This window comes from Excalfactoria chinensis, chromosome 3 (assembly GCF_039878825.1).
Source record: "Excalfactoria chinensis isolate bCotChi1 chromosome 3, bCotChi1.hap2, whole genome shotgun sequence".
NCBI classification, from domain to species: domain Eukaryota; kingdom Metazoa; phylum Chordata; class Aves; order Galliformes; family Phasianidae; genus Excalfactoria; species Excalfactoria chinensis.
In genome coordinates, this window is record NC_092827.1 from 3,201,718 (window position 1) to 3,217,564 (window position 15,847).

A 15,847-nucleotide genomic window follows, 5' to 3' on the forward strand; every position below is an offset into this window, starting at 1 on the left:
TTCTATGATTCTTCTCATTGCTTTGCTATCGTGGAAGCCAGGTGTGACCCTTTGATGTATGTCTTCATGTGAGTGCAGGCTGCTCTGTGTTGGCCATGCTGAGGCCAAGCATCCACACTAAGCTGAGCTGAAGGCTACAGTTTGTGGTAATAGCAAGGAGAACTGCTATCACAATATGAGAAATAACCAGCTCGAAACACGTTTTTCTTTCCAAAGAAAACTTTTAATTTCAACAAGACAGGAAGCTGCACAAAGGGAGCTACCACAAGTTCTTTTGAACAACAGCTTAAAACTATCTACATCAGTCCTTGTGGAGTAGTGGGGGGGTCCTTCCTCCAAGTAACGGTCTGGTTTGGCCTTGCAAAGGCCACTGAACTACCTGGTAGGTTTTGCTCTGTCCTGTACCAGGCTGTCCCCCCATCACACAAAGCAGCAGTGGTGGATTAGGGACACTGAAAACAATTGCACCCCAGCAAAATGGGACTTGAAATCGATGTCTCTTCTTCTTCCCAGCCCTGGTTGTTGGCATTAGAAACACGGCCCACTCGAAGTCCAGGCTGATGTGTTTTCAAAGGAGCAGCAGCAGAGAACTCTTCCAGTTCACGTGTCAACTGAACCCCTCGGCATCCCCAGCTGCAGCCAAGTGAGGAAACCTGCCCATCCCACCCATCCCCTTGGGATGAAGAAGTGCAGAGCCCAGACTTTGCAGCAGAGGGGTGGATGGCACCTCCTTCCCTTTCACCACCCCTCAGCTGCTAAAATACAAAGCTCTACACCTCCACAGCGCTCCAAGGAGATGCAATAGACGGCTTTCAGCAGGATGCACGTTAACACCTGCAACGTACTTTACTTAGCAACAAAATGGCTTGTTTCAAGCCTAGCAGCCTCTTCCAGTACAACAGAAAAGTGAAGATTGCCCCTGCCCATTTCCAGGCTGCAGGATGGCACCCAGCCTAGGTTGGTGGCCAGAAGATGGCCAGACCTTTCACTTAGCTAAGACTTGACTTGTCCTTCCTTGCTGAAGCCAGAGCACTCCATATGCTTCCAGTGTTGAAATGATGGGGAAAGGGTTATGTAAGGGAGGCAAAACCCAAAGGCTGCCATCCCAGTTCGGAGCTGGAAAGGGGTCTCAAATCTCAAGCAAGAAAAGAGGCAAATGGAATTTCTATTTAAACCATCCTAACCAAAACAAGAATAATGATCATCAGGTAAACTGCCCAACAGGAAAGGAGGAAAACAAATTCAACCCCAAACAGTTAAGACTCCAACTGGCATTTGTAGTCATCTTGTGCAGACTAAAGGAGAGGGGACGAGCAGGGTCTGATGATGCCACACCATCACCCTGGTGTTTCAACCCACCAGCATCCCATCCTCATCACTGCCCGTGGACCCGGTGGCACCCAGCCATCCCCACCACCAGGGGACAAGGAGCCTTTGCTGCCCATCTGCTGACCTTCTCACTCCCACCGCCCACCCACTCTTCAGTTCTCACCCGCCTGGACATACTCTTCGGCAGCCTTGGAGACGGTGCTGAGGTACTGCCAGCTCAGGGCAGCCAAGAGCATGGCACAGGACAGGTAGATGGGGGAATAGTGATGGCGGGAGGCCATGGGGCCATTGGGCAGGCTCATGGCACGGATGGAGGCGATGATCTGCTGCGTCTTGTTGGAAGAAGGGTCGGTGCTGGGGATCTTCTGGTAGATCTGGGGAAGGGGAAAAGAAGGAGCGTGGTTTATAAACATGGTTGAGGAAATAAATGGGATTTCTGTGTGCAAGAGGGATCACGAGCATCACGTCCTCAAGAATAACCTCACGGTGGATGGCTCAGCTGCTGCATGGGGCCCAAAGCCCATTTCCCTTGAGAAGTGCATTAAGCCAGGCAGCCTCTTGAGGGCACCCCATGATGGGAGATGGACTACCAGGCCTCTGACACAACCATCAGCCACAAAGCGGTGCTCTGGGGCAAGTAGCTCTGACCCAGCAAGCCTCACTCACCGCTGCTGGGCTGCAGCTCAGCCCAAACCAGCAAGGACACCCCAGGGTGATCAGCAGCTGGTGTGACTGCAGACAGTCACCTCAACTGGAAAACACCATGATCTTGGGGTTGGCCTGCCTCAAAAGGGAGCTCCAACAGCCCACGGTTTGGGGTCTCCTTGATGCATGACATCTTTCTATTAAACACTCCTCACTGAATCTATGAATCCATCGAATCCCCATGAATCCATTCACTGGCTGTTCTCTGTTAACTTTTAACACTCACTGTACCTTGAAGCCAAGAGTCCCGCTGCTTTAAATACCTGCAAAGAGCCAGCCTTAGCTAATGCTGGCCAGGAAGTGCAAACACAAACTGCACCACATTAGCTGCAACTATGGACACGGTGAAAACAAGAGCACCAGCTGCAGAGCTGTCTCTGGGGAGATGATGCAACCTGTTTAGAAGAAAAGTGCTGCTGGAACAGTCCTCTTGCCTGGTCAGATGGGAAGCTCTGGTGCTCTGAAAGCTGACTCATCTTGCTCTCAATCAGAATGAAGACAAGATGTTGGCCTGTGCCTCTTTGCACAGGCACAGACCAAGGCGATATTGAAAGGACTAAGCAGCCAGTTTGGTCCATGCAAAAAAACTATGTCAGGTGCCGTGTCACTAACTTAGATTCATGGATCTGCAAGGGACAGCCAATTCCACGCTAGGGAACACAATAGCCAGAAATGACTCCAAGCAAGATGTTCAACCTACCTCTTCTACATACTGGTACATGATGGCTTTGACAGACTGCATGTTCGTGGCATCCATCATCAGAGTGACAGCTTGTCCCTTCCGGATCTTCACTACCCCTCTGAACACCTGCTTGTTGTTATAGCAGGCAGCAAGAGTGGCAATAGCCATCACCTAAGGAGAAACACAAAGAGCCCTTGTTACAAGGAGATCGCAAAGGAAATCGAATCATAGAATGGCCTGGGTTGAAAATGACCACAATGCTCATCCAGTTTCAACCCCCCTGTTGTGTGCAGGGTCACCAACCAGCAGCCCAGGCTGCCCAGAGCCACATCCAGCCTGGCCTTGAATGCCTGCAGGGATGGGGCATCCACAGCCTCCTTGGGCAATCACCTACAGCAGAAATGGCAGGTACCAGCATAATGCAGGCTATTACATGCTACATAACCCTCCCACCTCCAACTTCAGATCATCTGGGCTGCAGGTGATGAATAACCACTTGTACGTAATAACCTACCTGGGGGATAGCACAGAAGTTGAAGACACTTTGGTTTTTCAGGCGAGACAAGTAAGTGAGGACATCAGGGACATGGCGGAGAGCATTGGTGATGAGCTCATTCAGACACTGGACGGCCATATCTATGTTCTCTGGTTTGGTAAGGTCAGAGAGCTTCTTCGTGTATCTGCTCCAAACCTAAACACCAAGATAAGGACTCAGAAGTTGGATGGTACATTCATATCATAAAGGAGACATCAATAACATGCGAGAGGTCAGGGGAACCAACAATAATCACCAGAGCCTTGAAGGACTGGGAGTTACTAGGCTAAAGGAAACACAGCAGTGACCTTCATATAGATAGGGACATTCACATTGATGGGGAATGGTTTTAAACTGAGGCAGGGGAGGTTTAGGTTGGATCTTAGGAGGAAGTTTTTCACCCAGAGGGTGGTGATGCACTGAACAGGTTGCCCAAGGAGGCTGTGGATGCCCCATCCCTGCAGGCATTCAAGGCCAGGCTGGATGTGGCTCTGGGCAGCCTGGGCTGCTGGTTGGTGACCCTGCACCTTCAAGTCTTCTCTAGGTAGGGCAAAGAAATACAGCTCGTGTGCCAGGCTGGTATCACAAAATGCTCTATCAGACAGACCTGCAGACTGTCAAACCTTTCCCATTAGCTTTGATTTAAAGAGACACAAAGGGATGCTATAATTGTAGCAGTGCACCTTTAACTATGCACCCAGCAGAGCATTTGTGAGACACGTGCCTCGTTGGCTACACCCACAACAGATCTTGGACAGAAGTACAAAAGATTATAAAGGGACAGGAACAAAATTATCAGTGATGGAAAAAATCCCAACCATGGGGATTTCCAAGACGATTCTAGAAGGAACTCTTACAAGGAGAAGCTGCAGTTCACTATCAGAGCAGCGACAAAAGTACCTCCAGTCTTTTCTAGCATAGCACAAGCACAGCAGACATGCTCACCCAAAAGCAATGTTTCCCCTTACCTCTTTGGGCCAGAACTCCCTTCCTTCCATCTGATCCTCCAAATAGTCACGTATGATGTTGGTTTTTTGCAGGAAGAGGCCCATGGAGTTTGCCAGCTCTGTGTCCTGTCCTACAATAGGATCTTCTAGCTCTGATGCAGAGAAGAGTCGGGACAGGCCTATCCCCACCAGCCCAGCAACGTAGTGGCAATACTGCGAGGCACCAGGAAGGGGAAAAAGAAACAAGATACAAGGAGCAGTTACAAAGAGCTGCTTATTTAGCACAGCAAGGTAATTCACACTACGTTTTCTGCAAGTTTCCATGGCCCTCCTTGCTCCATCTCAGCCTTTTCATGCTCAGCAAACACTTGACCAAGGATGTTCTCAGCTACATCAGTGACTGCTGGTGCTACTCTGCTTACAGCACCGAACGAGCTGCCCACAAGGGAACAGTTTTGGGTCATCCAAAACAGGTGCTGGTGGGTTACACCAGACATCCATGCCCTCTTGTTACCCATAGTATCAGCAGCTCCACTATCTCCAAGTCCACACAGCCTCCCTCCCCCTGCTGAACCCACTCTGCACAGGAATGCCCTTTCCCTAGAGACACGAACATGAAAGATGCTGGATTTCAGAAGGCACCTGGATGTGAATATCATTTAAGGAGAGATGCAATGCCCAGCCCTGCTCCTCAAAGGTAACTGAAGTCTTGTCTTCCTGGGGTCTCCTACTGACTCACTGAACTCCTGCTATCATTCAATGTGTCCAGATAGACTTACCCGATCCCACTCACTCTGAGAATCCACCTTCTTTTCCAAGAACTCCGCCATCCCAACACCCATCTTGTGACAGATATCAGAGATCACATCCTGGTAGACCTTTGCCAGGTTCCTAAACTCCATGGAGATCTGTATCGTGTACAAAGAGGAAATAAAGAAGACAGCGTGAAGAACAAACAAAAGAAAACACATCAGAGTTCACCTTTTATTAGAAGATGAGAGTTAAGACTTGTTTACCAGGCTCTCATCCCTGGCTACAGATCTAGCACAACTCCCACAAGGAGAAGCTGTTTCAAGGCCCTCAAAGCACAGGCTCAGTCTGTTCTCAATCTCAACGTTACAATCTCTGGCAGCAGATCAGACACAACAAGATCTTTGGGAAGGCTCCGTGGCCTTGGACTGGTACCATCTGGGAGTTACAGGACCAAACAAGCTACATTTGGCACACGAGATTTCTTCTAATTTACGAGAGCACCATGTTGTGCTGACCATGGGGAAGGAAAGAAGTTCATAGAATGGCCTGGGTTGAAAAGGACCACAATGATCATCCAGTTCCAACCCCCTGCTGTGTATAGGGACATCAACCAGCAGCCCAGGCTGCCCAGAGCCACATCCAGCCTGGCCTTGAATGCCTGCAGGGATGGGGCATCCACAGCCTCCTTGGGCAACCTGTTCCAATGCGTCACCAACCTCTGGGTGAAAAACTTCCTGCTGCTCAGTTCTCCTCCTCCCTAAGAGCTACAGAACCACATGCAACATGGAGATGACTGCACACGAGGCAACCCAGGCAGCTGAAAGAGGAGGTGGGTGTCTTACTGTTGGGAAGTCCTCCAGCACCTGCCGGTGCTTCTCCTTGCTCTCCATGTATTTCCATTCTGGTTGATAGAGATAAGAGTGAAACTCGATCAGCATCGGGACCTTGACATCCAAGCTGATGGTCATGTCATCCTCTATGGTGTCCAGGGCACGGAGAACTAGGTAGAATATACAGACAGCATGCCTGTGGGGAGAGAAAAAACAATCACCTCCAGCACTGATGCAAGGACAGTGCTTATCTTGGGCCAATTGGGAAGGTAAGGATAAAATGCCTTAGAATGAGCTGCTCAAATCTCAGGGCAATAAGAGCCGGTTAAAGTTGAAAAGCATGGCTTCATAGAATGGCCTGGGTTGAAAAGGACTACAATGATCATCCAGTTCCAACCCCCTGCTGTGTGCAGGGTCACCAACCACCAGCCCAGGCTGCCCAGAGCCACATCCAGCCTGGCCTTGAATGCCTGCAGGGATGGGGCATCCACAGCCTCCTTGGGGGGGGGGATGTACTCATTAATTGGTTGACAAATGGAAATGAGCTGGTTTCGCTTAAGCACTCATTACTAGGTGAAAGCACGGCTCTCCTGGGATGACAAAAGGCAAGCAGGCAGGGACAATGAGCAAATAAACACCGTTAAATTTGGCATTTTTTTTTCCCCTTAATTAACAGCTATTTAACGAAGTGCAACCTGGGACATAGCATGAGCTGAATGGCACTTGGAACACAAGGTGCCTCCATCACACACTGCACTCAAGTAATTCAATCCCTCTTCCTCATCCCAACCTCAGATCATAGGAGGATGATTCTTCTAGGCCAGTTAGCAGTACCTGAGCCTGCAGGAGATCACTCCAAGGATGTAACTCAGCTATCAGCTGGCTTTACTCCTGTTATGACAGCACTCCTCTGAGCTGAGCTAGCAAAATCAATTCCTTGGCTAGGAATTGCTGTTCCAACCAGGCTCAAGCCCCATAAATCGCAGCCTTCCTATTTTCCCCTCTCTTGCCTCAAAACACTTGAATTGAAACTACTGTCCCTTGATAATTGATTTCTATGGGTCTTGTACAGAGCCAGCTGCAATTCGGCAGCAATCCCTGCATGGAGGTTGCATATAACTGGCAACAACATCTTTACGATGCCAGGCATGGAGTTTGTGAGCCCTCAGGACAAGGAGACTTCGTGATCCCAATAAGCTACAACACAAGGATTAAGGAGCAGGAAGATAGACAAGATAACAGTGGGATGACAGAGGCAAGCACACCGCATAGAGACACAGGGAACAGGTTGCAAGATGTGTTATTGCTTGTCATCTTAATACCTGCATTAGCAGATAGAGCAAGCGAGGAGAAAAAGAAGTTCAGCTCCTGGCTCTGCTCGTACCTTTCCATGCAGATCTGAGCCAAACCGCTGGGTTTCATTGCCTTCCTGCAAAACAGCCTGCAGACACTTCACAAATGCTGGCTACAACTACAGGGCAGTGTCCAAAATACCAGCCCAGGGTTGGGAAACCCACAGCCAGCACAGTGTTAGGGCTAGCAATGTGCAAAGCTGCACGGCTGCAAGCAAGCACAGAGTGAAACCTACAGCAACCTCAAGCTTTAACTACTAACCTGGCTTGGGATTAAAAAGATCTGTACCGAAAAGGGCCGTTTTGCTAAGAATATAGGGAAATAGGGAAAGTGTGAGCACAAGAATTTCAAGGGAAGCTGAGTCTTGCATCATCTGTTAATATTACCACGTGAAGCTTTGCTGCACAGGTTATCAAAACTTGTAAAGCAAAAGTGAGCACAGAGCAAACCTCTGAGGAAGCCTCAGATGAAGCTTTGGAGGCAGGTGATCCCACACGCACCCTTCCTGCAGGGTTCAGACCCCATGTTTTGTTGGCTGTTTCCCCACTGTGCCTCTCCACCCCTCCCAGCCAGCCAGGCACCCAAAGGCAGCTCTGAAGCTGCCAGGACACACATTCCCAGGGTGTCACAAACAGCACGCTGCCCAGTGCTGCATTTAACCATCTGCTGGCTGACAGCTTGCAATGCTCAGGCTGAGGAACACAAGAGATCTGCTGCTGGTAGGGAGCAAAACGGAGGCATCGTGCTTGAGCAGCTCTGCTGGGATAACATGCATGCTTTGCTGTGCATGCTTTGCTGCACGTAGCAGGGCAGCGCCGAGCACCTCCTGGAAAGCTTTGCTCAATGTGGTAGAGCACTTCCCAGTGGCCCAGTGTAGCATGGACACCTCCCACCCAATTCAGTCAACTAGTCCTGGTGTCCGAGACGCTTGCATGGACACCCCTGGCCATCCCACGCCAGCAGCATGAACACCTGCTGGCAATGCATGGACTCCACACGCCTTGCTCAGCCCAACCGTGCATCCCCAGTATTCAAAGCCATTGCACGGACCCTCAAGCAGCTCAAACAAGGAGCCTTGGTGCTTGGGGATATTGCATAGCCACCTCCAGCCATACAAATCAAGCAGTCACAGCACAGGGAGGAGCACTGTACAAACTCCACAGCTATCCCAACCCAACATCTCCAGCACTATTACATGACCCAAACTTGCTGCTATCCCAACCCAACATCTCCAGCACTATTACATGACCCAAACTTGCTGCTATCCCAACCCAACATCTCCAGCACTATTACATGACCCAAACTTGCTGCTATCCCAACCCAACATCTCCAGCACTATTACATGACCCAAACTTGCTGCTATCCCAACCCAACACCCCCAACGCATGCAGACGCAACACAGACACCCGGATCTGCTCAGCCACGCCGCCAAAGAACCCGGGGGCACCGCATAGAGCACTCCTAATATCACAACCCCAGTGTGTAGTACAAACCACCCCCCAACCCCACTCACCGCAGCTCTCCATCCAGAGCTTGGATAACGGCGGCGAAGCTACGGCTGGTCTGATTGAGGTAGCGGTAACAGGTGCGAAGTCCGAGTCCCAGCGAGTCCTGCGGGCACAACGGGGGGTACAAGGCGGGGGGCTGAAGGCGAGCGGCCGGGGGGAGCCCGGGGGAGGCGGCAGCGCTGCGTTGTCCCCTCCGTCCTCCGCCCCGCAGCCTCCCCAACGCCGTCCGGGGTGCGCCCCGAGGGGGGGACAGAGCCAACGTGCGCTTCAGCAGAGCCGTGGCCTTGCTGCTGGCCGCCATGGGCACGGCGGGGGGGGCGAGGGGGGGGTATAGGGGCCGGCTAAAGGGAGGGGGCTCCGCCCCGAGACCGGCCCCTAAGAGCGGCGCGCCCCCTGCCAGCACCGCCATGCGTGCAAAGCATCGCGGCCGGGCAATGCACGGGGAGCACGGAGCCCCGGGGGAAGCTGCACGCTGCTGCAAAGCGGTGCGGTGTACCCGTGTGTCAGGGCTGATACAGCACAAGGGATGCTGCTGAAAGGCACCCCGGCCGTGCGATGCTCTCAGAAGCTGTGATACATGCAAAGCATCCCGGCTGTGCAGCGCTCCCAGCAGCTGCTATACATGCAAAGCAAGCTGGCTATGCGATGCTCCCAGCAGATGTGATGCACGCAAAGCACCCCGGCCGTGCAATGCTCCCAGCAGCTGTGATAGATGCAAATCACCCCGGCTATGCGATGCTCCCAGCAGCTGCTATACATGCAAAGCAACCTGGCTATGCGATGCTCCCAGCAGCTGTGATGCACGCACAGCCAGAAGCAGGAAGCTGCTGCAAAGCACCGCGGCTGCATGCCGTCCCAAATTGCTGCGATGCACTGAAGCCGTGCGATGCTCCTTAGCAATGCGATGCTCACAGCTCGTGCAATGCAAGGGAAAACCCGATCCGGGGCAAGGCACGGCAGCAGGAAGCTGATGATGCTCACAGCAACCGACCCCCCCCCGGCCACTCACCGGGTCCATGCGCGGCATGACGGCCCGGTATCCGCCCATCTTGAAGCGCAGCAGGTGGTAGATGTCCTCGGGGTGCCCCAGCCATTTCTTCAGCAGCTCCATGACGGCCGCACCGCCACCACGCGCGCTCCCGCTCCCCCCGCGCGCTCCCGACCCCCTCCCTCCACCCACCACCTCAAACCCCCGCTTAACAGCCGGTTGGCGGGGCCGCTCCGCCCCCTCCGCCAATCAGCTCGCTCGCCGCATGGCTCGGTGAGCGTGAGGCGAGCCCATTGGGAGACGTGCGCTCGCACCAGCCTTGCGCCAGCCAATAGGAGTGAGGCGAAGCTGGTGTGACGGCCGGCGGAAGGAACTGATTGGACGACGGCGTCCACCGGCACTCGCGTGGCCGCCCTGAGCGGTGCTGAGAGGCGGAGCTTTATAATGGATGCATTATAATGGAGCATCCTCGCTGCCATCCCGGGGACACGGGATGCCCCCAGGCCCTTCTTCGTGCACTCCGTATCACACATTGACACCCCCCCCATAGAGCTGCCGTGCTTCTGATTGGGTGACTTAACGACGGGTTTGAATGAGCCACCGCCATCCCTGCCAATGGGCCACGCAGGTCAGAGGTGGGCAGGGAGGAGCAGCACAGAGCACGGCTGAGGTTTGTTTGCATCCTAAGAGCTGATGGAGGGAACGACCATTCAATTGTAATCACACCTTGTTGCCGTATAACGCACACCTTGTTGCCGTATAACGCACACCTTGTTGCCGTATAACGCACACCTTGTTGCCGTATAACGCACACCTTGTTGCCGTATAACGCACACCTTGTTGCCGTATAACGCACACCTTGTTGCCGTATAACGCACACCTTGTTGCCGTATAACGCACACCTTGTTGCCGTATAACGCACACCTTGTTGCCGTATAACGCACACCTTGTTGCCGTATAACGCACACCTTGTTGCCGTATAACGCACACCTTGTTGCCGTATAACGCACACCTTGTTGCCGTATAACGCACACCTTGTTGCCGTATAACGCACACCTTGTTGCCGTATAACGCACACCTTGTTGCCGTATAACGCACACCTTGTTGCCGTATAACGCACACCTTGTTGCCGTATAACGCACACCTTGTTGCCGTATAACGCACACCTTGTTGCCGTATAACGCACACCTTGTTGCCGTATAACGCACACCTTGTTGCCGTATAACGCACACCTTGTTGCCGTATAACGCACACCTTGTTGCCGTATAACGCACACCCAGCTCTAAGCAGCCTCTCATCTCACACTGACCTACACAAGCTATCCAGGAGTCCTTAGAGGGGGAAAAAAAGGAACACAGAGCCACGTCACTCAGCACCCACAGCCTGATCCCCACCCTCTGACAGCACTGCAGGTTGGCACTCAGGACACCACCATGTAAGTCTTTTCCAGCCACCTGGGGCTCTTAGAGCTGCTTTCATCACCGCGTGCCCAAGAGGACACTGTTCCTTCTGATAGATGTGCAGGTGCAGCCCTTTGCCTTGCAGCTTGCTCTGCAGCCAGTCGGAGGTGAACCTGATGGCACAATCAAGCAGGTGTTCCAGATCTGATAGAGCCAAGAGAGATCCTCGTGTTAAAGGATGGATCTTAGCCAGGTACAGGACTTCGTTCTTAATGATGTTCCCTGCAAAGGGTTCAGAAATAAGGAGATGGTAAGGATGTTTCTATTCAACATGATGCGATTTCAGCCTGAAGGACCACACCTTGCAATGCCATTCCTTGTATCAGAGGTGGCTTGCAAGAAGTAAACTTGCAGCTGGGAATAGATTGGAGGATAGTCTCTTCCCATCAGGCTTCAAGTGGACCTTCCACAAGGTATCAACCACCCATGCTAAGACAGTTCACTGCATACACAGGCTGCACTCAGGTATCTGAAGCCTGCAGCTAAAGATTGCAAGCCCTCTCCTCGCCAATAGGACCGTATACCCGCTCAGCTGGATCAACCCAACATCCTAATGTTAAGGATTAAAAGCTCTAACACGCAGATCTGGGTGTAGGCATCCCACCCTCCCTCTTCCTTGCTCTGCCACGGTGCTCTGGAACTCACCCAGCCCTGAAAAGTATCTCTGGTCCAAGAGGGTGTAGCAGACGGGATGGGATGTGCGGAGGGCATCCAGTGCTCGGCCACGGTGGAACTCTGCAGACAGGATGTCAGAAGTGGGATCAGCTGCTGGAGATGAGCACCAGTGCATTCGGCAGTTGTAGAAAGCAAGGAAGCCTCCACTCTCAAAATACAGCACCAGCCTGGGAGAAGCAGAGAAGATGAGATCTCTAAACGCATCCCCGATCCATTTGTTTGTACTCAGTTCTCTTCAGGCTTGCAGAGAAAGCAGTTTAGCTTTTAAGGTTCTAAGTCTGCACAACTCATGGATAGCCATCCCTCCTGCTGCCCTGGAGGCTCTGAAGACAGCAGCAGGAAGAGAGAAGATCCCTACAGCCAGTTGCATGGGAAGACATACAAGTAGGTTTTGAGACTCCACGACCTCAAATTAAACAGCTCATAAGAGCTGGACCCACACTGTCCTTCAGTATTTACCCCTTGTTAATCCATTTCCAGTGCCTCCTAATACACCACCTGTGATTTGGGCTCCTACAAATGGTCTTCTCACTGCTGTCTCAAATACCTTTGATGCACGTCATTAATCTCACTAAGGGTACAACACACAACGCCAAGACAATGAAGCATGCCCAAAGCAAACCAGCCAGTGCTGACTCCCTACTTGATCACAGCTCACATCTACTCAATACACACAATGTCACCACTTTTAACACCGAGGGGAAAGAATGAGGGGATTGAAAGCATCTCCACAGCAATATAGCCTGAAACAAAACAGTGCCTCTCCACAATGATATAGGAACGTTTGTAAGAGGACTCTGCCAAGTACCTGGGCGTAGGATCCTTCCAGTCCCCCCTCTTATTGGCTCTGCTTGCTCTTGAGAACTCATTTGCCCGAATGCTGCCAAACATGCCAAAGTGGAAGCGCAGCCAACTGCCTCCCAGCTCCCCTGCTGCACTTGGAGCACCAGCTCTGGAGTTCTGCAGGTCCTGCAGCTCTTCTTCCTGGGGAGGAATCAATGGAGCACAAACCTGCTCTTGCTTTCCCTGCACAAGGGAACTGGATGCTGCAACAGCGTGTTTTTGCTGCGCTGTCTCTTCCATGCTTGGTCCTAAGGGAGAACTGGCTGCCACAAATGCTAGGAATAAGTTCTTCCCATGGGCCTGGAGGGAGAAAATAAAGAGATAGATAGAAGTGGGAGGTACTGATGCCATTCTCAGGCCATGCACCTTCATGCACAGATGCAGGACAACTGTGGCTTCCCTCTCAGACCAGCCCACAGTTTGATATGGTCAGGCTCAGCACAGCTCACCTGGGAATCCTGGAGCCTCAAAGCATTCAGGTCATTCACATTAATCTTCTTGCTGCTTCCCCCCACCTTGGTCACCACTTGCCCCACAAAACGTGAGGTCAGCAGCTGGAACTTCCTCACTGACGGGCCCTCTGGCATCTCTAACTGGCTCTTCTCACACTTGCTGCCCTAGAGCTGAAGGGAAACTTGCAGCTGTGAAAAAGAGCAAGAAAACACTCAAGGAAGCAACAGCCCACGCTCACATCAGCTCACAGCAACTGAAACCAGAGCCTTCAGTGGGGCTTGCTTTTGCCCCAGCCCTCCAACCCATCTTCTGCTTGAACAAAGACACATCCTCACCCACTGGAGCTCTCAGCCCATAAGAAGCAGAAGCCAGCAGCCACCTACCTACAGGGCTGTGAGCTGCAGTGGGGTGTGGATGTACCCTCAGTAGGGCTGGGCAAGGCAGCACAGCTAAAAAGCCTTCACGTGCTGCAGCGAGCCAAAGCCTTTTAGTATGTCAGAAAACATTATCTGGATCTAAGACATGAAATCAAAAGGTATTAACTGGTTATACAAACACGATTGCTTTAGCAGCAATAGAAGACTTGAGCTTAATCCCTGCACTTCCTAGGGCATGAAGTAATCAAATCACACCTTAGCTCCATTTAGCTACATACCACGTTCAGACTGCAGGCAAAAGCCAGTAACAGGTCAAGAGCCACCTAGGAGACATTCCTGCTTCTAAAGGTGCCAGCTGCAATCCAAATCCTTGGGATCAGCTCTTGACACAAAGAGCTCTGCCTATTTCCTTCAGGTCTTTACCCCGATTATCCAGGCACTGGATTTGCATCGAGCAGCACAATACAGGGAAGTCACCCAACACCTTCACACACACACACTGCAGACCCTCCCCCCCAAAGCAAGCACTCACTGCACATTCCCCTGCCCCAAATGCTACACCCAGCCCCCAAACCATCACCCTGCATGCAACAGACTGAGCAACCTCCTCTCCTCTTCCCTATTCCATTGCCAGCTTTTTCTACCTCATGCCCTTGAACCACTCCCCTGCCTTCAGTCACTTCACCAACACTCTCACACCCCCCACCAGCACTGCCCTCTTTCCCATCCTTTACACCCAAAAAACCCCTTCTTACACTGCCACAAAGAAGGCCCTTCCACCCACTAACACATACACGGCAAGAGAGCTCCTCCACTGGCTGGTTAGAGAGCAATGAGAGAGGTTTCAAGTGCTGGCCTCACCCACCCCACCAATTACACCAGGACCCAGAGTCTGGTTGAACTGGGAGGGCTCTGAATACCCCATCAGGCATAGGAGATCATTGTATGAGGGTTGTGAGTGCTTTCAGCTTATGGGTGGCATCTGTGGGCTCAGCTGAAAGCAATTAGGCTGAATCAGCAATGTGCTCCACAAACCCATGGCTGTGAAACGAGCAAAAAGACCAATTACGATGGCATTGAGGTGCCCTCCAAGCATAGGAACACATCCTTTTCCCTCTGTGATCAAGGTGGAAAACATCTTGGGGTGTTTTTCTCCCTTATGCATTAAAATAAGCATTGCTTTTCCAGGTGTGCTAAATCCATGTTCAATTACCCCCAGTCCTCCCCTGGAAGCCCACCAGGAAAGTCAAGATTCAGGTAGCAGCCTTTTGGTTTTATTATTATTGTTTTATTTCCATTAGTTCTAAAGGTGTAGACGTTACGTGGATTGGTAGCCATTACTACTTAATAACATAGATATTTTTTACATCTTTAAATAATTACAGCTTGTTCAGTTGGTTGCTTTCCCTCTTTCCCCCCCCTTACAAATCAGTGTCTGTTTCCATGGGACTTCCCCAGCTGACATGGGAATCTTCCAACTTGATGCATGAGAAAAGAACAAACCAACTACCCAAACCAACAAACAAAACCGAACGCCACCCCTGGCACAGTCACAGCTTCAGTCATATTAACTGCTGTCATATTCAGTTACATTGAGAGTTGTTGATTGGTTTCAAAAGCTCCCTTGCAATACTCCTGAGCTCCTCCTGATCGGAGAAGGTCTGATCAGCTCGTGTAATTGCAAGTGAAATACGGATCTCTTTGGATTAATTTATGAAACAAACAAAAAAGAACACCAATGCAATTCAAGATATTGCACTTTCACAAGGAGGAAAGACATTTAAAAGTGATAAATGACCTTTCTACCCTTTCCTCTCTCTCCATCCCGGTTCTCATCTTCCCATCTCGCCGTGGAGCCGTAGCAATGGTCTGGTTTGGCACAACCCAGTTTGTGTGCTGCAAACCCTCAGGCATCCCGGTTTATGTGTCTGATTAATGCTGAGCTTTAAGGGAACGACTCCTGCAAAGACGTTGGTAGATGTGCTCAAGTGTTTTGCAGGACCAGGCGCTTTGCTCTTCAGGGAAGAGATGGTTCTCAGCTCTGTACTTTGTGTGTGTGTGTGAATACACAAATTCAGGCCTATCATTGTGTGGTTGACGCTAGAAGGGATCTCTGGAAGTTATCTGGTTGGTGGTCCTCAGCCAGACATCCAGACATGCTGCAATGGAATACATTGTAGCAATAATAATAGCAACACTTGTTTTGCTATGTAAGTCTCTAATAGTTGTATTTGAATTCATGAACAAAGCGGGTTCTCCGTGCCTCTCCTATCATTTGAAGGCAAGCAGAGCTCAAATGTAACCCCAAATTTTCAGGGTTGCCCCTCTTCTAGGTTGAGCTGAACCTCTTGGTAGGACTGCCATTCTCATGTCCTCTAAGTATCCCTTCATGCATCATTTCTGCTGTTG

General features: G+C 51.2%; 2 protein-coding genes across 8 annotated transcripts; both read right to left on the reverse strand.

Annotated features, from left to right (window-relative positions):
- Positions 1-210: 210 nt before the first annotated feature.
- On the reverse strand, positions 211-9,807 carry FDFT1 (farnesyl-diphosphate farnesyltransferase 1). Its single transcript, XM_072333093.1, has 8 exons — positions 9,652-9,807; positions 8,648-8,745; positions 5,794-5,977; positions 4,978-5,106; positions 4,220-4,411; positions 3,231-3,407; positions 2,735-2,887; positions 211-1,703 (listed from the first exon to the last, which is right to left on the reverse strand). Exons 1-8 carry the CDS (start codon positions 9,751-9,753, stop codon positions 1,482-1,484), a joined length of 1,257 nt encoding a protein of 418 aa, XP_072189194.1. The 5' UTR covers positions 9,754-9,807; the 3' UTR covers positions 211-1,481.
- A 1,067-nt stretch (positions 9,808-10,874) lies between these two features.
- NEIL2 (nei like DNA glycosylase 2) lies at positions 10,875-14,360 on the reverse strand. Of its 7 annotated transcripts, none has more exons than XM_072332951.1 (6): positions 14,194-14,360; positions 13,445-13,576; positions 13,058-13,231; positions 12,574-12,908; positions 11,736-11,932; positions 10,875-11,312 (listed from the first exon to the last, which is right to left on the reverse strand). In XM_072332951.1, exons 3-6 carry the CDS (start codon positions 13,193-13,195, stop codon positions 10,996-10,998), a joined length of 987 nt encoding a protein of 328 aa, XP_072189052.1. In that variant the 5' UTR covers positions 13,196-13,231; positions 13,445-13,576; positions 14,194-14,360; the 3' UTR covers positions 10,875-10,995. The 7 variants fall into 7 exon arrangements, with proteins under 7 accessions (XP_072189052.1, XP_072189053.1, XP_072189048.1 ...); XM_072332952.1 differs by having other exon boundaries at positions 13,058-13,249; XM_072332947.1 differs by lacking the exon at positions 13,445-13,576 and adding an exon at positions 13,717-13,793.
- Between the last annotated feature and the right edge of the window lie 1,487 nt (positions 14,361-15,847).